At 46.9% G+C, this 21830-nt stretch overlaps 1 protein-coding gene across 2 annotated transcripts in view; it reads right to left on the reverse strand.

Annotated features, from left to right (window-relative positions):
* The window catches only part of BRDT (bromodomain testis associated), a 2469968-nt gene that overhangs the window by 1043365 nt on the left and 1404773 nt on the right, over positions 1–21830 (reverse strand). For both annotated transcript variants that reach the window (XM_086953938.1, XM_086953937.1), the window contains one exon: positions 18595–18733. In XM_086953938.1, the coding sequence (XP_086810064.1) occupies positions 18595–18733 (139 nt within the window). The remainder of the gene's footprint in view (positions 1–18594; positions 18734–21830) is intronic.

A 21830-nucleotide genomic window follows, 5' to 3' on the forward strand; every position in this document is an offset into this window, starting at 1 on the left:
GTGAGCTAAAGAATGGTGATGGATTAAACCCAGATCAGTTGACTGGGGGTGAGTGTTTGCTTTTGCTCAAACGCTCCATCCAACATCCCCTTTTGTTTCGAGTTGCAACCACCAGCATCACTTTCGTGAACACCCGAAGAGCGCTGGTAAGGCCAAATGGGAGCACAGTAAACAAAGAGCTAGTGGCCTACCGTGAACCGCAAGTAACATCGTTGGGCCGGCAGGATTGTGATGTGAAAGTAAGCGTCCTGCAAGCCCAACACTACCATACAGTCTCCAGGGTAGAGAGCAGACATATATATATGTAATTTATTGGGTGCCGTGAGCACTCAGATTAAAACTAATGGTATGCTTTAGACCATTCCTAAATGAAATGGTCTGAAGCATACCGTTCATTTTAATTTACTTTCTCTTTTCAGTGTCATGGAAGTTACCAAAGATGAAAACGTGAGAAAACTGGTGAGTACAAACCAGCAGCTCCCTTGGTGAAGCTTACGTGAGGTACTTTCTGACCTTTCACACATTTTTATTTGATTACTTTAACAAGACCGCTCATATTTTGGAAGTTTGACAAACAGTGAGACTTGTACACCCAGATACAGATGTGATTAGCATTCTTGGGAAGCCAGCATAGAGCATGGATACTATTATACTGCTCTCTGGATTTTCGGACCATGGTGGGTGTATTACATGCAATCAGGTATTTTATATATTGTGACCTAATAGAGTGGAGGGCGACCTGATTGTTTATTCCCTCTGTTGCTCCTTATTGTGTTTGTTTGAATTCCCCCCAGGAGCCAGAATGGATCCAGAGATTTTTCTCAGCAATTCCCTCGTAAGCTGGTAGGTAGCATCGTGCGGCTCTGGTTCATGTCCGTCAAACCTTGGAAGTGATGTTTGGGTCCACAATCAATGAATCACAGATTTGTAAAGCACAGCAAATCACCCGAGAGGGTCTCAAGGCACTAGAATTTGTTAGCTGCTTCGAGGTGGACTGTATATTCAAACAGCCAGGTCTTGAGTTCTTTCCTGAATTGCTGGACCAATGGAGCAGCCCTCCGATAAATGGGTAGGTTGTGCCAAGCTTTGAATGCAAGGTGAGAGAAAGAGCATCCTCTATTGTTAGTTCAGCAGATCCTGGGGGGTGTTTATCTGTGAGAAAAAGAAAGGTGGATTGCAGGTGTTTGGCGCTTCATTGACCAGGGCTTTTTATGCATTGGTCAGCATCTTGAGTTGGTATCTCTTCTGGATCGGGAGAGCCAGTGAAGCTTCATGAGATAGGGGATGATGAGGGTTCGTCTTGGGAGGTCGAGGACGTGCCTGGCTGCTGAGTTTGGTATTATCTGTAATCTCTTCAGGGGGCGTGCGATGATTCCTACATAGAGTGTGTTTCCGTAGTCCAGTTTGCTGGCTATGAGGGTCCTTCTGGTGTTGACTGAGAGCCATCGATAGATCTTGCGGCGTGTGCACAGGTTATGAAAGCAGGGGGATGAGACTGGGTTTACTTGCTTCTTCATGGATAGCTTGCTGTGTAAGATGATGCAGAGTTTGCAGGCGCGATCTGTTGGGCGGGAGGAGGGTAGAGTTCAGCAGGTCACCATGCTTCATACCACAGCAATGCGCTGTTCCCAAAGATGAGGACTTCCGTCTTGTCCTTGTTCAGCTTGAGACAGTTGTTCTTCATCCAGTCAGCGACCTTCATCACACATCTGTGGAATTTTGCTCTGGTGGTGAAGGGATCTTCTGACAGCGAGAGGATGAGCTGGGTGTCATTAGCGTAGGAAATGATGTTCAGTCTGTGCGATCTGATGGTATTAGAAAAGGGAGGTCATGTTGATGTTGAAGAGGGTGGGGCTGAGGGCCTATCCTTGTGGGATGCCTCGGATGATCCTCTAGGGTTCCAAGGTGAACAGAGGGTCAAGGTTTCTCTGGGTTCTCTTCCTATGAGGTATGAGGCGATCCAATATAACTGCCACCTCAGTGTGCCAACCTCAGCACCATCGGACGCGGGCCCTCAATAATAGGATCATGCCAGATCACAAATTGAATCTTTTTAGTATAGACCAAAGGAGTCTATTCTACAGAAGAGGAAGGAGGGACGGTAAGTGAAGAATCTGCTGTTCTCTAGAGTATCCACCAGAAGGAGCATTAACAAAGTTAAGTAACTTGTTCTTTTTATGGATACTTCTAGCTGCAGACGTTGACCATGGGAACAGATATCAAAGGAGAACATCCCCTGGTGGTGGGTCTGCGGAATGGGTTAGACCAAGAAATCCTGCATGACTGAACCGCCAATCTGCCCTTACACACCAGACGTGGCTATCCAGGGAGAAGTGCGTCATGAACAAGAGCGAATGTCCATGTTGCACACTGGCAGATGTCTAATAGAGGCACTCCACGCGCCAGGGCAGTGCTAGCAGCTTTGTCTCAGGTGGAATGAGCCCACAGGCTTTTTTTTAGCCAGGCCATACACTATATTTTCTCAAAGAACCATAAGCCTGGGGATGGCTCGTTTCTGCACTGCCCTTCTCCAACCTAGAGAACCCCACAAACAGCAGATTGTCCACTTGGTGGCCTTTGGTGTGACTGATGTAGAAACTCAGAGCTTTCTTCTGGTCTAGGCGATGGAGACTCTCTTCCTCCTTGGATGGAGGAGGAGTAGTGAAAAAAGACTGCAGAGTGCTAAACTGCACAACATGGAATGGCATTATAACATTTGGGAGGAATGCTGCCTTGGTTCTTCGCACCATCTTGTCCAGAAAGGTTGGTGCTCACTCGTGATTAACTCACGTGATCGCAACGAGAAGCACTGTTTTAAATGTGAGAAGCCTTAAAGGGGCATTGGCATTGGCTTTAATGGGAAGCAAATCAAGAATGCAAGAATGTGAGAACCAGACTGAGGTTCCACTGGGGCTTTACAAAGGTTTTTGGTGGATCAAATGGATCGGCCCTTTCAAAAAACGCATCACAGCAAGTAGTTTAAACAAAGATTGCTGATCAAGCAATTGTGGAAAGGCCGATAAGCTGACAAATAACCTTTAACCGTTGACACAGCAATGCATTACAATGCTAGAGACAAGGAGAAAAGAAGAATATCCGATAACTGGACATTTAAGGGTTGGATGTGCCAGAAAGAACATCAAACGGTGTTGAATTTCTATCTAGTACCCTAATTTGATATTCCCGATTCATGCCCTTGTACGGTTATAATTAATAATATCCTTATAAAGGCATAAGAATCATATCCATATTCAGTAATAGCCCATGCAGTCCAAAGCACAGCACGGCTACTCCCATCGACTCCTAGAAAGCACAACGCGTTCTTTAAACAAACCAAGCCTCCAGCAGCCCGGGAAATTCCCCCCTGCGTTTGTTTTGATTTGAACAAGAACTCCTGGAGTCCAGCAAGAACTGTTAGTTCTTAGTGACGTCTTATGTCCAACCTTACGTCAAACCCGGCACCTTTCAGGTATAAAATACCAACAGTTGCCTTAAGCAAAAACACAGTGGTTTGGAGCAGAGCGGCTATCTACTTGCCCGAGAGCCCAGCTGATGCGAGAGCCCACGGAAGCCGCCCCTCCCCTTTGACGCGCTGGAGAAGCTACTTTTCTCACGCCGAGAAAATCCAGCTCCGGTGTTCCCGAGTCACCCTTGCGGGTTGGTGGGAGATCGAGTACTGAAGAAAGAGATACCAGACCTCCCACATTCTATTACCAAGGTACGGAGCTGACTAAACCCTTAAAGAGAATTCTTGATTCAGATCCTTGGCAAAAAACAATCTTAACCAACTTAACTTAAACTGCTACTTACTTACTCCTTCCCAAGTATTAGGCTTAGGTCAGGTATATCGGGGTAGGCGTAGTTAGAAGCACCAGTTGAGTACGTTAGTCAATGGTTTTATGTATGTATATATATTTTATCTATTTTAAAGTATCATATGGCTAAGAAACCATATCTAAGCTTTTACAGTATTGTTTCATAATACTACTTTTACTGTATGCACTTTACTTCATATTAAGTATTGCAATTGTGGCAATTCATTTCTCTTGCTTGAGAAAGAAGACTGCTCAATAAAATAACACCTTTTATTGAAAAACGCCCGTCTCTCTATTTCTCTGCACTCTGGTGAAACTAAGTATGCACGATTGACTGAGTGAAATAGCTGCCTATTGTTTTCACACGACTCTAGAGATGCACTCTATTCTGAGGGAGCAAAGTTGTCATGTTTGTATGGTTGTCAGAAGCGAATCCCTTCTTGTCTAATCCGGAGAGTTAACTCTTTCCTGAACATTCGAGAAAGTTTCTAGTGACTTCTGAGCTAGCTGGCGAAACTAATTAAGTCTAATATAGTCAGTAGAGACCTAGTCGACCTCAGTCCTACGTCTACACTGCTGTTTATATTAGTCCAATGCGCAGAACCTATTGGGAATATAGGAACTACACTACAACGGCAGACCTTTTCCCGCAGCCTGCATTGATTGGGTTAGTAGAGGAATGCTTGGCTGCCAAAATCACATTCACTGCTTCAGGAGGGGAGGGAGGGGAGATCGTTGGACATCAACTATCGCCTCTTAATCTCCAAACACAGAGGTTTAAGTTGTGCAGATCTTTGCCCAGCTGTTGTGACAAAAAGTCCTCCTGAAGAGGCAGCAAAATCAGAGGACAGGTGCCCATGGCTAGAAGTTCTGGGTACCACACTCCCAGGGCCTAATCTTGAGCCAATAGGACGACTTGGGCCTGGTCGTTCCTGATCTTTAGAAATTTGGGAAGGAGTGGTCGAGGCAGGAAGGCGTACAGGAGTCCGCCCTGAGCAACATTCTAACTGAAAGGTATCTCCAAGTGAGAACGGCTTGCAATAGTTTAGACACTGTGCATTCTCAGTGGTGGCTAAAAGCTTATGCCAGGGTCCTCCCATTGTCAAAGGATGCCCTGTGTAACCTCTATGGTTAGTGGTCATTCATGATCAACTAGGCAATTCCAGCCGAGTTTGTCCTCCCTGGCACTTAAAGATCCTAACAGGTGCTGAACAATCCGGGAGGTTCCCTGAAGACTCCTGCCCGTTCCAGAGGTATACAGCCTCCTGGTACAGGGCCTAACATCTCCGCCTTTCTTGTTGCTTTAATGCATGGCATCTGTATTGTTTGAGGAACCCTGTATCTGTTCTTACTTGATGGACAGAAGGAAGGCTTTTAGTGCCATACAAACTTCAGCAGGCTGATGTGGAGGCAGGTTTCAGCCGGAGACCAGAGTCCTCTGAACTCTACCTCCCTTAAATAACTTACCCAACCAAGGAATGATTCATCCATAAAGAACATTAGACATGGGTAGGGTAGGGAGATGGGTCTGCCACTGGTCTACCTGCAGTCCAGCAGCCACCACTGCAAATCTTTTGCAGCCTCCTCCAACACCTGGCTGGAATCGGAGCGGTTCCCTCAGTGTTAAGCCACTAAGATTACAAATCCATCTGTAGAGCCTGCGTGTGCCACCTGGTGTGGTCCACCATCAGGATGCCAGATGCATCATTGCTGATCTTACGGATATCCAGGTCAAGGGTTGAAAAATCGTGATCACTGTGAGAAGTTGGCCTGATATGCAGTGCTCACTATTCTAGTGATCACTATGTATCAGTCCAAACGACCCTTATTGATGATTGGTTGTAAGTCAACCTTATAGACCAGCTATCCTAGTAGCATGGACAAGAGCAGTCTTTAGGCTAAACTCTAGAGGGTGTGTTAAGCCAGCTGTTATACCATCACATATACCCCTTGAACACCAAGTGAAAGGACACCACACAAGTTGTTATGAAAATAAAAGGAAATTTATTTATAACACAACAACCCTGGACTCTTTATGAGGACAGGGTGCTAAGCACAATACAAAACTCTTAAAGAAATACTGAAAGTCGCACAATTTACACAAATGCCCGAGGGGCACGAAAAACCATATACTATGGAAGTGGAATGCGAAATTACTAGCAGGTAAGTACTACTCTGAGACTTTAGAAACGCTGGACCTACAATGCTGAACCCTTAGATTAGAAGCAGGAGGCCTAGGGACGTCGTGTGCAGAGTGGGAACCCTCACGCGTAATGCGGGACAAAGTCTATGGATGCTAGTAAATGCAAAGTTAGTGTTCTCGGGCGAACCCGACTAGGTAGGTCAAAAACGAAAGTGGATCTAGACACTTAGAGAGTGGAGCTACGCTGGAGCACCGTGGTACTCGGTTTACCTAGCCCAGGGGCTGCGGCTGCATAGGGTTCAAGTGTCGTCGGGAATCCTCGTTGACGAACCAGGAGCCTGAAGTGGAAGTTGCTGGCAGGCGACCAGTGAAGATGTTCCGGGTTGATCCAAGGACTGGATCAGTGAAGAAGGATACCTGTAAGCAGAGGGGACCAAGTTCTGAATCACTAGCCAGTGATTAGGTGGGTACCAGGATGGCACCGGACGAGGTCACTCAGCCAGGTGAAGAGGTGACACTGGGTTCTGCTGCTGCACGGACCAGGGCGCTGATGTCGACCAGGCTGGAGGTCTGCGAGCTGTCCCACGTCGGATGTCGGCTGCTGGCGATGCTGGATCCGGTGAAGGAGGCAACAAGCCTTGGCTAACGCAAGCCCACGTGGCGACACAAAATGGCGTCTTGAGTGGACCAGGAGGGTCCGAGGAAGGTCCCCTTCAGGAGGAGACTAGGGCCAGTCTAGAGGAGCTAGACCAGCGGTGAAACAAACGTAGGACGTCGTCTGGAGGGTCACTAGCCAACGGGCAAGTGACCGGACAACGTAGCAACGTAGATCTGGTGGATGCTGGGGGCTGGACTTCGGTGCTCGTGCTGCTTGGGGTTGGGGCTTCTCTTACCCCAGTGCACCCACTTGTGGGTCCCTCGGTGGTCGTGCTGGTTCAGTGTCGTGCTTGTTCTGATGATCGCCGGGTCCTCTGGTCTCATCGCACCCACGGTTCTCAGCTGTGCTGTAGAGGCAGGTTGAGGTCAGAGAGGGCAGGGAGTCCGGGTCTTGTCGAGCTGGGCAGTCTGGTTCCGGAGGAAGGACGTTTCAGCAAACCGCAAGATACTTAGTTGGTGCCTGCTGCTGCAGGGTGACTACTCCTTAGTCACAAGGGAGAAATCTTGAGAAGAAGTCTTGAGTTCCTTTCGTAGAAAGTAGTTTCAGGATTCAAAGATCTAATTTGGAAGGGTCCCCGCTCCTACCTTTATTCTAAAGAAAGGGGCTGGTACGCGACTAGGTCCTGCCCATGGGTGGGACCAGGAAGGGGGGTGGTTACACCCCTCTCCCTTTGTCCGGACTTTCCCCAGCTCATGGGCTGGTGTGCCCCTGGAACTGGTTCAAGCCGGCCTATGCACAGTGAGCACCGGGGTGCCACTTGCAGTTACCTTCCTATTCAGCCCTGCCTCCCTAGGATACACAAAATCCTGTCTGGGATGGTGCTAGCACCGCCCCTGACAGGAAACCCTTTGTCCAAGCTCTCCTCGCTGGAAGGACTCCCAGCAGCAGGAGGTCAGACTTGTGTCTGTGGTGGCAGCATCCATTTTGTGATGCTGAGGCTCGAGTTAACTTTAACCGAGGTTCACAGTTACATCCATGTCGTGTCCCTCTAGAAGGGTGGAATGCTAACCCCGTCGCCAGAATTGGCGAGGGGTTAGTATTCCAATTCGTATGACACCTTACTCGACATGTTTTGATAAAGCAATACCAGAGTTGGCAAATAACCGCGAGGATTATAATGCACTTAAGAGTATATGGTATGCGTTATCATGGAACAGCTATTAGGACTTGGTTCCGCAAGCTGCAAACGGGCTCAGCTCACGCCAGAGCACCATCTCACATGATTCCAAGCACTCTGCCTTCAGGATTGTTAAGGCCTGCCATAGGAGTGACTGATAGGAATACATGTGTCCATTTTAGGGTTAGATATAGGTATACTATATCTAAAGCAAAGGGTGATTACACCACCTTGCCCCAGCTGTCGTGCAGCCAGTTGTGTCAGATTTAGATGGCCAGCCAGGGGTGGCATAATACATGCTGCAGCCCCTGGTAGGCCCTGGGTACACCTATGTCCTGAGTTACAGGGTCTGATAAGGTGGCCCAGTACCAATTGGTATATGCACCTAAGGTACACGTGTCAATTTAGTGAGAGAACAGCTAGGTTGTGGGTCTGGTTAGCAGGCCCACAGCCAGGAAAGTCGTAAACCAGTGAAGCAAAAAGCAAAAATCTGGGGTGATCATAGGATTGCAGACCCTACTCTCCTACATCACATCCGCAATGTCCTGGATTCGTTGAGGGAGAGGGAAGGCTTTAAATAACACCATATCCAAGATGGTACCAATGAAAGGGAGCCTCTGTGAAGGAGTCAGGTATGACTTTGGCACATTGAGAATCCCAGCGATGTCAAGAGACTGGACATGACTTGGAGTGGTCCATGACTGTGTGGCAAACCTGCCTTCAAGAGCCAGTCGTCAAGGTAGGGAAAGAATGGTATTCTCAACCTTTGAAGATGGGCCGCAACCATCACTTTCGTAAACACCTGATGGTAAGGCGAAGGGGAGCATGAGAACTGAAAGTGCTTGTGGCCTACTAAGAACTGCATGTAGCATCTATTGAACTGCTGAATAACATCAGTTGCCCGGATCTAGAGTAAACAGAAATTGGATTAAACTAAGCATCTAGAACTTGCCCACCATGAGGAAAAAGTTTAGAGGGCAAAGATCTAGAATAGGACGAAATCCTACATCCTCCTTTTGCACCTGAACGTAACAGGAGTAGCAACCAATCCCAACTTCTGAAGCCTGCACCTTCTCTATAGCTCCTTTCTTTAAGAGAGCTTGAACCTCTTGTCAGGAAAAGGACACTGAGTAATTCATTGCTCATGGGTGCCTGGAGGCTGTTGGAGTGATCTCTAACATCTGCCTCAAAAGGCTTGAGAGGTCTGTTGATACTGAGACAAGGCCTGACATGGCCTCTGCTTTAAGCTTCTTCTGAAGCCTATAACGGGGCCCTGGGAAACTGCAGTGCAGGTGGTGCTAGGCTGAGGGAGTGCGTTGTTACCTTGCTCTCTTTCAAATACTCCAATGCAGAGTTTGCCTGGTCTCCAAAGAGTTTTGGTGCTTTCAAAGGGCATATCCTTAAGTGATTGTTGGACATTACTCAAGAATCCCTGTGGTGGGAAGAAGTATAGCCATGTTTTGACTTCTTGTGCTCCTTTTTCTTCAACTTACATGAGGACTTGGGAGCGTGAGGATGACCTCTCACAGGAACAGACTAAGAAATAAAAACACCACTGCGTCCTCCACTTTTACCAGAACCAGGCATTTGAGCCTTTCTGCAGTGCTCAGTGAAGTAGAGCTTGGCCTCACGGTTCCGGATGGCCTTCAGGTTCATCGAAATACAGTTGCTGCACAATTTTGAGTCACAAGTGAGCCCGGTCACCACAGGAAAACTTTGTGAGGATCCTTCATGGACTGCAGTTTGTGACAATCCTTGCAATGTTTAAAAACAGTTGTTTTGCAGGAAGAGATGTTCCTTGCACATTGGAAAAATTAGAGACATTTTGGAAAAGAACTCAGTGAGGTGACAGAAATCGAAGGATCAAGCTCTGGATACGTGTTAAAAGGCACAGAAAGAAAGTAACTGATATAACGAGCATAGCAGGTGGTAATATATATGTCTTGACGTAACTTCTGAGTCAGGACCGAACAGATATGGATCCGTATGACACCACCTACTCATACACAAGAGAATTGCTGGGAAAAATCTCCAGATCCAGTCTGGCGCCTGCGGACAATCAAAAGGTGAGGTATATGTGGTTAGAAGTATCCATAAGACATCTAATTCTTCATCACTGCTTCAAGCACTAAATTGGTATTAAGTAAAATATAACTAAACATTAGTATTTGACCTCTAAACTAGTCTTCTTTTAGTCTTATTCCGTAGGTCTGAACTCTGCCAAATACCTTTGCGTCAGACAAGAAAGCTTGGCCACCTTGGATAGAAGGGGATAAAGAAACAGGCATAGGTTTCCAAGTATGGCACACACGGATCAGAACTACATTAACGTTTGGAGACATCAAAGTACAAGTTAGATGCCATAAATAACACAGTAAGACAACTGTGTCCCGATGATATGGGGTGAATTATTACAACGCTATGGCAAAGCTGGTTCTTTTGTACGGAATGAAGTTACTTATTTGTAGATTACAAGACATCTATTTATGACTTGAAAAGAGAAAAGCTAGCCTCCCTTAAACAAATAATCCAGAGAACGCGAGCTCAAAAGTGTGCTACCACTTTTAAAGTATTCTCACATGAGGCATTTAAGTCGCTCAATTTCCACTGTACAAAATAAATTAACACCTCCCCAATTCTTATAAATAATCATACTAGCTTTGATAAGGAAAACCTGTCCATTCCTTCTCTACCACAGCACTGTATATAATAAGATGGTAGGGAATGGTTTAAACTGTGCATGAACATCAGCCTGTGGCATGTGACAGGATTGATCATGATAGTTAATCCAGAACAAACTTTGTTTCTTTTTAGGGGTGCCTTGAAACAATATGGAAGTCAGCTCCCTCATCAAGTGGAATGAAAGAGCAAACAACATTGTCTATGGTTGGATTATTTTAGACCCTCAGTAAATGCTTGAGAAGGCTGGTGATATGTGTAGGAAGGTGGATATCTGAATATGGTTGCCCCCAACTTTTTGCCTGGTGTTTTGCTGGATTTACGACTTAGTTGACCTGGGGCCCTGCTATTCAGGACCCCAGGCCCACTGCTCTCTCTGTAAAATGGATTCCATGTACTCTAGGTACATATCTAATCGGATACTGAGTCACCTTATCAGTCCCTGTACAGCATACCTTAGGTATCCAGGGCATAGGTGTACACAGGGCCTACCAGGGGCTGCAGCATGTATTATATTTTCAAAAAACAGAGGTCCTTAGAAAAGGAAAGGAAATTCTGACAATAAATATAGACTAGATAGAACTATATTTTTAAGAATGTCCAGCCGGACACTTTAATTTCTTGATAAGAATAATATAAAACAAGAGGAATAGAACACAAGGTGCGATGGAAGTGGGACACCAGCCGATGTCCAACTAACACACTTGGGGAACAAACACAAGGGATGGAATGTTCAGGCAAAAATAGGTTATCTGACAATTAAAATTGCAAAATGATAATCCATAGTATACACATATGCATGCTCAAATTGTATGTTAACTATGCATTTAGTGCACTTATTGTCGACGACGTTTCGAACCTCACAAATTATTGGTTCATCCTCAGGACAAAAATGATTGCCTAAAGAATTAATAATTAAGCTTGAAACCCCTATACAGACATAAATTTGTTATACATTAACAAGAGAAACAAACATAATAAAGGAATAGGGAGGGAAAAAGGAGACAAAAAATTAAACATGTCAATTAATCAGTCCCTTGTCTCAATTGCATAAGTAGTACCACACTCATCTCATGCCAAGGTGTTGGAAGTGGTAGGGTGTGGTACATGCCATTAACATGCAGTGAGCTTGCCTATAGTTGGAACGGCAGAGTCGCATTTATTGAAGCTAATAGTAACAATCATGCTAGCGGTAGTAGGAATGGGGTAAGTGATGGGATTGGTGCCATACGACAAGTGCACGCAAACTGTGAATTGCGTCCGTTTCAAGTGTGCTTGTCGCGTTAGCGGAAAGAGGAGATGAGTCTTGTAAAGGGGTGAAACAGTGAAGGGTTATTTGGCAGAGCAGTCACGATTACAAACAATGCGTGATAAATTGTAGAGGATGTTGAACAGCTATGGGTAATAAGCTTACCGATCAAGATAAGCTGGAGATCGCTTTGGTGAGAGTAATATTTCGAGTGAATCTCTATGAACAACAGAAGGTAGTACAATTAATCAAACTCATAGAGAGACGCCCACATGCTGTCACCCGTGGAAATGAGGACTTACCTAGGGATAGAATCTACGTAAATACAAAGAAATCTGCGGGGGATTAAAGGGAAAATTACTCTATGGTGACTAAGGACAAGGGGATTAATAAGAAGTTGCCGCTAGCCAGACACAAGCTTACCGGGGGGAACGTTGCCCTGGTCCAAGAGTCTATGGGAGAAGATGAAAACACTGAATTAGAGATACAGTGGTACCGGCCTGGTACTGCGCCGAATTGGCAGTGTGAGGGCCGGGCGAATGGAGCACTTAATTAGGAAGCCGAGTAATGCCAGCCTAATACAATGGTATGGTATGGCGACACAATTACAGAGCGCTTACTTGGAGACAGGAAGGTGCAGGTCCACAATGTATTATGCCACCCCTGGCTGGCCATCCAAATCTGACACAACTGGCTGCACGACAGCTGGGGCAAGGTGGTGTAATCACCCTTTGCTTTAGATATAGTATACCTATATCTAACCCTAAAATGGACACACGTATTCCTATCAGTCACTCCTATGGCAGGCCTTAACAATCCTGAAGGCAGAGTGCTTGGAATTATGTGAGATGGTGCTCTGGCATGAGCCGAGCCCGTTTGCAGCTTGCGGAACCAAGTCCTAATAGCTGTTCCATGATAACGCGTACCATATACTCTTAAGTGCATTATAATCCTCGCGGTTATTTGCCAACTTTGGTATCGCTTTATCAAAACATGTCGAGTAAGGTGTCATACGAATTGGAATACTAACCCCTCGCCAATTCTGGCGACGGGGTTAGCATTCCACCCTTCTAGAGGGACACGACATGTATGTAACTGTGAACCCCGGTTAAAGTTAACTCGAGCCTCAGCATCACAAAATGGATGCTGCCACCACAGACACAAGTCTGACCTCCTGCTGCTGGGAGTCCTTCCAGCGAGGAGAGCTTGGACAAAGGGTTTCCTGTCAGGGGCGGTGCTAGCACCATCCCAGACAGGGTTTTGTGTATCCCAGGTAGGCAGGGCTGAGAGGAAGGTGACTGCAAGTGGCACCCCGGTGCTCACTGAGCATATGCCGGCTCAAACCAGTTCCAGGGGCACCCCAGCCCCTGAGCTGGGGAAAGTCCGGACAAGGGAGAGGGGTGTAACCACCCCCCTCCTGGTCCCACCCATGGGCAGGACCTAGTCGCGTGCCAGCCCCTTTTCTTAGGATAAAGGTAGAAGCAGGCCCCCTTCCCAAATTCGATAATTCTGAATCTTGAACTACGTTCCACGAAAGGAACTCTTGATACCTTCTAAAGGCTCTCCCTTGTGGCTAAGGAGTAGCCACCCTGCACCCGCAGGCACCACCTAAGCATCGCAGTTTGCTGCACGTCCATCCTCCAGATCAAGACTGCCCAGCTCGACGAGACCCGGATTCGCTGGCATCTCTGACCTCTACCTGCATCATCAGCCCAGCTGAGATTCGTGGGTGTGACGAGACCTGAGGGACCGGCCATCTTCAAAACTGCACGACGCTTAACCAGCACGACCGCCGAGGGATCCTCGAGTGAGTGCTTTGGGGTTTGAGAAGCCCTAACCCTGAGAAGCTCCAGCACCGAAGTCCAGCCCCCCCAGCATCCACGAGATCTGCGTGGGGCCCTTCTGCTCCTTGCTGCTCACCGAGTTGTCCGGTCACTTGCCCGTTGGCTAGTGGCCCTCCTGACGACGCACCACGACGATTTCACCGCTGGTCTAGTTGCTCCAGACTGGCCCGTGCTCCCCTCCAAAAGAGGAGCACCCCGGACCCTCCTGGTCCACTCCAGACGCCATCTTGACTCCACCGCGTGGGCTTGCCTTTTCCATGGCTTGTTGCTCCAATCCTGGTTCCAGCATCGCCGACAGCAGACACCTTCGTGGGACAGTTTGCACCGCCAGCCTGGTCGCCGACAACGCCTCCTGGTCCGAGGGACAGCAGAGTCCAGCGTCGTCCACTCACCTGGTCGAGGTGACTGTAGGAGAGTAGGGTCTGCCATCCTATGATCACCCCAGATTTTTGCTTTTTGCTTCACTGGTTTACGACTTCTCTGGCTGTGGGCCTGCTAATCAGACCCACAGCCTTGCAGTTCTCTCACTAAATTGACACGTGTACCTTAGGTGCATTTACCAATTGGTACTGGGCCACCTTATCAGACCCTGTAACTCGGGGCATAGGTGTACCCAGGGCCTACCAGGGGCTGCAGCATGTATTATGCCACCCCTGGCTGGCCATCTAAATCTGACACAACTGGCTGCACGACAGCTGGGGCAAGGTGGTGTAATCACCCCTTGCTGTAGATATAGTATACCTATATCTAACCCTAAAATGGACACTCGTATTCCTATCAGTCACTTCTATGGCAGGCCTTGACAATCCTGAAGGCAGAGTGCTTGGAATCGTGTGAGATGGTGCTCTGGCATGAGCTGAGCCCGTTTGCAGCTTGCGGAACCAAGTCCTAATAGCTGTTCCATGATAACGCATACCATATACTCTTAAGTGCATTATAATCCTCGCGGTTATATGCCAACTCTGGTATCGCTTTATCAAAACATGTCGAGTAAGGTGTCATACAAATTGGAATACTAACCCCTCGCCAATTCTGGCGACGGGGTTAGCATTCCACCCTTCTAGAGGGACACGACATGTATGTAACTGTGAACCCCGGTTAAAGTTAACTCGAGCCTCAGCATCACAAAATGGATGCTGCCACCACAGACACAAAACTGACCTCCTGCTGCTGGGAGTCCTTCCAACGAGGAGAGCTTGGACAAAGGGTTTCCTGTCAGGGGCGGTGCTAGCACCATCCCAGACAGGGTTTTGTGTATCCTGGGTAGGCAGGGCTGAATAGAAAGGTGACTGCAAGTGGCACCCCGGTGCTCACTACGCATAGGCCGGCTAGAACCAGTTCCAGGGGCACACCAGCCCCTGAGCTGGGGAAAGTCCGGCATGGGAGAGGGGTGTAACCACCCCCCTTCCTGGTCCCACCCATGGGCAGGACCTAGTCCCGTACCAGCCCCTTTCTTTAGTATAAAGGTGGGAGCGGGGACCCTTCCAAATCAGATCATCTTTGAATCCTGAAACTACTTTCTACGAAAGGAACTCAAGACTTCTTCTCAAGATTTCTCCCTTGTGACTAAGGAGTAGTCACCCTGCATCTGCGGGCACCAACTAAGAACACTGCGGTTTGCTGCACGTCCTTCCTCAGGAATCCGACCGACCAGCACGACGAGACCCGGCTTCCCTGGCACCTCTGACCTCTACCTACATCATCAGCCCAGCTGAGATCTGTGGGTGTGACGAGACCTCGAGGGACCGGCCATCTTCAGAACTGCACGACGCTTATCCAGCACGGCCGCCGAGGGATCCTCGAGTGAGTGCTTTGGGGTCTGAGAAGCCCTAACCCTGAGTAGCTCCAGCACCAAAGTCCAGCCCCCCAGCATCCACGAGATCTGCGTGGGGCCCTTCTGCTCTTTGCTGCTCACCGCGTTGTCCGGCTACTTGCCTGCTGGCTTGTGGCCCTCCTGACGACGCACCACGACGACAACACCGCTGGTCTGGTTGCTCCAGACTGGCCCTTGCTCCCCTCCAACAGAGGACCACCCGGACCCTCCTGGTACACTCCAGCTGCCATTTTAAGTCGACTGCGTGGGCTTGCATTTGCCAAGACTTGTTGCCCCAATCATGGGTCCAGCGACGTCAACAGCAGATACCTTCGTGGGACAGCTCGCACCTCCATCCTGGTCGCCGACAACGCCTCCTGGTCCGAGAGACTGCAGAGCCCAGCGTCGCCCACTCACCTGGTCGAGGTGACTTCGTCCGGTGCCATCCTGGTGCCCATCTAATCACTGGCTAGTGATTCAGAACTTGGTCCCCTCTGCTTACAGGTATCCTCAATCATCGATCCAGGCTTGGATCACATCGAACTTCATCACTGGTCGCCTGCCAGCAACTTCTTCTTTCAGGCTCCATAGACTGCAACGAGGATTCCCGACGTCTTTTCAGACCTATGCAGCCGAAGCCCCTGGGCTAGGTAATCTCAGCATTTCGGTGCTCCAGTATAGCTTAACTATCCAAGGGTCCAGATCCTTTTTCGTTTCAGCTCTACCTAGTCGGATTCGTCCGATAACACTAACTTTACGAAATCTAGCATCCATAGACTTTGTCCCGCATCCCGCGTGAGAGTGCACACTCTGCACCCGATCTCCCTAGGCCTCCAGCTAGTAATCTGAAGGTTCAGTAGTCCAGTCCTAGCGATCCTTAAGCCTATTAGAGTAGTACTTACCTGCTAGTGATTTCGCATTCCACTTTTAGAGCATATGGTTTTTCGTGTCCCACGGGCATTTGTGTAAATTGTGCGACTTTCAGTATTTTCATAAGAGCTTTGTATTGTGCTTAGCGCCCTGTCCTCATAAAGAGTCCAGGGCTGTTGTGTTCTAAATAAATATACTTTTATTTTCATAACAACTTGTGTGGTGTCCTTTCACTTGGTGTTCAAGGGGTATATGTGATGGTATAACAGCTGGCTTAACACGCCCTCTAGAGTTTAGCCTAAAGACTGCTCTTGTCCATGCTACTAGGATAGCTGGTCTATCAGGTTGACTTACAACCAATCATCAATAAGGGTTGTTTGGACTGATGCATAGTGATCACTAGAATAGTGAGCACTGCATATCAGGCCAACTTCTCACAGTGACTTAATCCGGTGCCATCCTGGTGCCCACACAATCACTGGCTAGTGATTAAGAACTGAGTCCCCTCTGCTTTCAGGTCATCTCCATCACCGATCCAGGCTTGGATCACACCGAACATCTTCACTGGCCGCCTGCCAGCAACTTCTTCTTTCAGGCTCCATAGACTACAACGAGGATTCCCGACGTCTTTTGAACCCTATGCAGCCGCGGCCCCTGGGCTAGATAACCTGAGCAGTTCGGTGCTCCAACGTAGGTTCACTATCTAAGTGTCCAGATCCTTTTTCATTTTTAGTCTACCTAGTCGGATTCGTCCGGAAACAGTGACTTTAGAAATACTAGCCTCCATAGACTTTGTCCCGCATCCCGCGTGAGAGTGCACACTCTGCACCCGATCTCCCTAGGCCTCCTGCTCCTAACTTTAGGGTTCAGTAGTGTAGTCCTAGCGATCCTGAAGCTTCTGGATCTTGTTACTTACCTGCTAGTATTTCTCATTCCACTTTTAGTGTATATGGTTTTTCGTGCCCCTCGGGCATTTGTGTAAATTGTGCGACTTAAAGTATTTTTTTAAGAGTTTTGTATTGTGCTTAGCTCCCTGACTCATAAAGAGTTCAGGGTAGACTTGTTATAAATAAATATCCTTTATTTTCATAACAACTTGTGTGGTGTCCTTTCACTTGGTGTTCAAGGGGTATATGTGATGGTATAACAGCTGGCTTAACACGCCCTCTAGAGTTTAGCCTAAAGACTGCTCTTGTCCATGCTACTAGGATAGCTGGTCTATAAGGTTGACTTACAACCAATCATCAATAAGGGTCGTTTGGTATGATACAAAGTGATCACTAGAATAGTGAGCACTATATATCAGGCCAACTTCTCACAATATGTTCTTTTACTTTTTGCATTTCTGGACTACGTATGGCAAGGTCGTTGCTTTATCTGCAACATTGGCCTCATGAGGTTGTGAGCTTTTCTGTCATATACTGTGATGCGTTTGCATTTACTTGTTGGTCATGTATATGCTGGGGACCTATAGGGGTACACTGATAATAGTATGAGTAAAATGGTCTTACTTTATCACATTGATACGGTGAGGGCTAGCATACAGAACACTCTTCAGTGGAGCCAAAGAAGCATCTGTTCCATACAGGTGGGAAAGAACCAGACCTGGAGGGTGGGTCCAAAATCCAATTCAGCAAGGTACATGTTTATTATCCATGGAATAGATAGCTAGTACTACGTCTGACTTTTCTTGAATTTGTAGATTCTGTGGGAAAGATAGCTGATGATGAATCCTAGGGACATTGTGCTTACAGACAGTTAGGGTTTAAATGCATTCAGTCCTGTGTTAGCGAGCCAGTCTCTGATTTTAGCTTACTTGCTACTCTTTGTTGGGTTTAGTTTGAGATAGACACTTAATACCCATGCTTGAATGAGGTCACTGCAGCATTTGAGCTGTGATAATCATATTGATGGAAAATCTCAGCATTGTTTAAGATCACTATACTGATGACTTACTGGATAGGTTGAAGACCAGGCGGTCGATGAGCAAGGATACCAGGGATACTGCACATCAGTAATAGTCATGATATCTAGAGGCACCCATGTGGATGAACTCTGTCACAAAGATAAGATGACAACTAAGGTAGCACTGTCTCTTCAAGTTCAAGTCCCATGTACAAAGACAGGATGTTGAGAGATGTGAAGATGTGAAGACAGGATAGCCCACATACTGTGTGTGCTAAAAAAAGGCAGAACACACAACCTGGATGGTTCTGCAGCTGTACAAGCATGCTCAGAAACTGGATTGGTAATTGCAAAGAAAGGAATTATTCAAAATAGGCAGTTTGAAAGTAGAACGGTTGGAAAAGTGGTGGTAACAAACAGAACGAAATATTGCATTATGCCATGATTTGTTTAATTGAATAAACACATGCATTCACATTCTTTAACAATGTAAGTTTTTACCATATGAACAAATGATATGCTCTGGCACTTCCAATAATGACTGTGGCACAGGTTTTGATCTCAACAGTTCTTGGCTGGAGGTCCTGTTTGACTGCCCTTGCATTTGTGATTCATTCGAATGACAGCGTAACTGTGTTTGCTGGGGAAAGTTTAAAAAAAAAGTTTAAAACTGAATATTTTCAATACATTTGCATTTGGTCTTCATACAATAATATAAATACAACAGTCACTATGTTTTGAGCGCATGAAGCTGTTTGCAGATAAAGCTTAAATGTTGCATTGTTTATAGACATATTAGACACAGTTCAAGTGATTAGGCGAAAATATTTGGGGTGGGGTGGCTCTAGAAGTCAGTATATGAAAATCCATTATTATGGCATATTGGGCTGAAAAGATTTAACCCCTTGCATTCTGATGACGGCCCCCAGCCGTCATGCACTACGGCGCTCGTGTGCTGATGACGGCTGGGGGCCGTCATAAACCCGCCCACTTGCGATTTTGCTGCACAGGCGCAGAATCGCGGCCTCATGCAAGGGGTTAATGTCTGCTAAACAAACATGTAAGATTGATAAATAGATAGATATACACACATATACATACAAATGTATGATAGGTAACTGAAATATATATGCCTATATCGCTATAAAGGGGTTCTGGTGGCATTTTTAAATCACAAGGACGAAGGTCGAGTGCTTTATAAAGGCCGCCTGAACCAAGAGTTTGCATTAGATTTTAGTTTAGTAGTATTTCCAGAGCGTGAGTACCCACAACTGGGTTCCCATCGCTAACAGGAGTCGTGAGAGAAAATACACTACTTATTCAAATACATAGGTCTTTAGCTGTCTTTTGAAACTCAACAAGTTACCGTTGGCTCTTAGTTGAATAGGGAGGAAATTCCAGAGCTTAGATGCCAGGTAAGCAAAAGATCGCCCACCATCTCAGGCCCTGTTGACTCTGTGGGGTGGGTAGCCATAAGAAAGAGATTGTTTGACCTTAGAGCTGGTGCTTTACTGTGAGGGATGATGAGATGACCAAGGATGTGTGGTCTCTGGGCCTCTTTTCTTTTGTGTACAATGCATAATGTTTTTAAATCTATCCTTTTCTTTACTGGTATCCCACGCCTCATCTGGATCCCCTTTAGTTCCTTCTTTCACATCTGCCTTTATTCTGACCTCTAGGACCTTGACTATGCTCACTTTGAGGCATCATTATTTTGTACGCGATCCACATTCTGTTCTGCCTTTTTCTCTAAAGAATCTTCTGACGACGGGCTGGTGACCGGATCCTCACCTTTATGGAGCTGCTGTTTATGAAAAGTGTACTCTTGGCACCCAGGCTTAGCGTGTTGAAAACTTTCCCCTTTCCCGCCTGACTTTCCCCTCCCCAAACATTTTTTAGTCTTCAGTGCCCTGAGGAAGGTGATGGCTACTTGCTAGCCCAGCACCGAAACGCGTTTCGGCACCGTGCAAGCCAGCAACCTTTGGGTGACTTACTTTTGATGGCACTTACTAGGTGCACTATTGCCCTGTATCTTCTGTGGGTTTCTGCCTTCTGTATATATTGCCTGCATATAATCTGTTTTATGCGTCTTTTGAGAGAGTGTGGATTGCATGAATGGTAAGGCTGGTGGAAATATATGTTTATGTTTTGGTCTTTAGGTTCCTCTTTATGTTTAGGGCTCTTTCAAGGGGATAGAGAGAATTTTTTGTCTATTTAGATATCTTTATCAGTCCAGACATATTTGCCTTGTTTGTTTACTATAAATTTATTTTTTGCATAGTGTTTTTTTGTTTGCTCCGTAACTTGTTACATGAAATCCTATTAAATTGATTAACATAATTTCTAAATAGAAACCTCTGTGTATTATATCCTTGCTTGTTTTTCAATTTTTTGTTATGTATTTGGTTCTCCCCTGAACCCAGTGAATTGCCCATTCTTATCCATTTGAGAAGGTATTACGCTCCTTGAGTATACTTTGGCAGGTGACACTTTCCTTCCTCGTCTTCGGGGGTGGATATGAGAAGTTGGCCTGATATGTAGTGCTCACTATTCTAGTGATCACTATGTATCAGTCCAAACAACCCTTATTGATGATTGGTTGTAAGTCAACCGATAGACCAGCTATCCTAGTAGCATGGACAAGAGCAGTCTTTAGGCTAGACTCTAGAGGGCGTGTTAAGCCAGCTGTTATACCATCACATATACCCCTTGAACACCAAGTGAAAGGACACCACACAAGTGTTATGAAAATAAACAGTGTATTTATTTAGATCACAACAGCCCTGGACTCTTTATGAGGACAGGGTGCTAAGCACAATACAAAGCTCTTAGGAAAATACTCAAATCGCACAATTTACACAAATGCCCGAGGGGCACGAAAAACCATATACTACAAAAGTGGAATGCGAAATTACTAGCAGGGAAGTACTACTCTAATAGACTTTAGGATCGCTAGGACTTGACTACTGAACCTTCAGATTACTAGCAGGAGGCCTAGGGAGATCGGGTGCAGAGTGTGCACTCTCACGCGGGATGCGGGACAAAGTCTATGGTTGCTAGGAATTACAAAGTTAGTGTTATCGGACGAATCCGACTAGGTAGAGCTGAAACGAAAAAGGATCTGGACCCTTGGATAGTGAGGCTATGCTGGGGCACCGAAATGCCGAAGTTACCTAGCCCAGGGGCTGCGGATGCATAGGTCTGGAAAGACGTCGGGAATCCTCGTTGCAGTCTACGGAGCCTGAAAGAAGAAGTTGCTAGCAGGCGACCAGTGAAGAGATTCGGAGTGATCCAAGCCTGGATCGAAGATGGAAGACACCTGTAAGCAGAGTGGACCAAGTTCTGAATCACTAGCCAGTGATTAGATGGGCACCAGGATGGCACCGGATGGAGTCACCTCGACCAGGTGAGTGGGCGACGCTGGGCTCTGCAGTCTCACGGACCAGGAGGCGTTGTCGGCGACCAGGATGGAGGTGAAAGCTGTCCCACGATGGTATCTGCTGTCGACGTCGCTGGACCCAGGATTGGGGCAACAAGTCTTGGCAAATGCAAGCCCACGCGGTGGACTCAAAATGGCGTCTGGAGTGGACCAGGAGGGTCCGGGGTGCTCCTCTGTTGGAGGGGAGCAAGGGCCAGCCTGGAGCAACCAGACCAGCGGTGTTGATGTCGTCGTTCGTCGTCGGGAAGGCCACAAGCCAGCAGGCTAGTAGACAGACAATGCAGTGAGCAGCAGAGAG

Source organism: Lissotriton vulgaris, chromosome 1_1 (genome assembly GCF_964263255.1).
Source record: "Lissotriton vulgaris chromosome 1_1, aLisVul1.2, whole genome shotgun sequence".
Taxonomy (NCBI): domain Eukaryota; kingdom Metazoa; phylum Chordata; class Amphibia; order Caudata; family Salamandridae; genus Lissotriton; species Lissotriton vulgaris.